This window comes from Penicillium subrubescens, assembly GCF_028828155.1.
Source record: "Penicillium subrubescens strain IBT 31985 chromosome Unknown utg000009l_segment0_segment0, whole genome shotgun sequence".
Lineage (NCBI taxonomy): Eukaryota > Fungi > Ascomycota > Eurotiomycetes > Eurotiales > Aspergillaceae > Penicillium > Penicillium subrubescens.
The window spans coordinates 419,602-420,129 of record NW_026643159.1 but is presented as its reverse complement, the minus strand read 5'-3'; the positions used below and the strand labels follow the sequence as shown (position 1 = coordinate 420,129).

Below are 528 nucleotides of genomic sequence, written 5' to 3'. Positions count from 1 at the left end.
ACTGATGGGGCAAGTTTTCTTGTGCCAACGGCCCGAGCGCTTTCGTACGCGCGTGGTCGCCAAGGCCCCGCTAGTTTTAATGGAGGCATTCCGGCCAAATTCAACATGGCAGAATTTGCCGAGTTGTCTTGCAACCCTATGGAACACCGACTTTCCAAGAAGTTCGCTAGATAAATGTCCTGCTGATAGTTGTCCAATTTCCCCAATCTCCCGCTTGTACATAGAGCGCAAGCAGAATTCACAGAACCGTATCCGATCGGATCAGAGGACGGCACTCCAGGTGGGGAAAGGGGAGGGCAGCTTCTGTTCTCCGGGGCCGCCCGTGGTCCAGAGCTCAAACGGAATCAGAGATGTAACAGCGAATGAGAGCAGAGCGGGGACGAGCGACCTTAGAGGGCGCCTGCTCAGTAGGCCCTCCCGACCAATGTTTATGCCTTCCTCCTCATACAGTCGATCGGCGACAGCAGGCGAAGATTCCAGCGAGAGCGTCCCCTGCGCCTCGCCGCCACCCTTGCCTTGAAGGAGCAT

General features: G+C 56.4%; 1 protein-coding gene across 1 annotated transcript; it reads right to left on the bottom strand.

Moving 5' to 3' along the window:
- Positions 1 to 261: 261 nt before the first annotated feature.
- Positions 262 to 528, bottom strand: N7473_011205 (uncharacterized protein; the record flags this gene model as incomplete). The annotated part of the gene is made up of 1 exon (XM_057157144.1): positions 262 to 528. The coding sequence occupies one exon, from the start codon at positions 526 to 528 to the stop codon at positions 262 to 264; it is 267 nt and encodes an 88-aa protein (XP_057004266.1).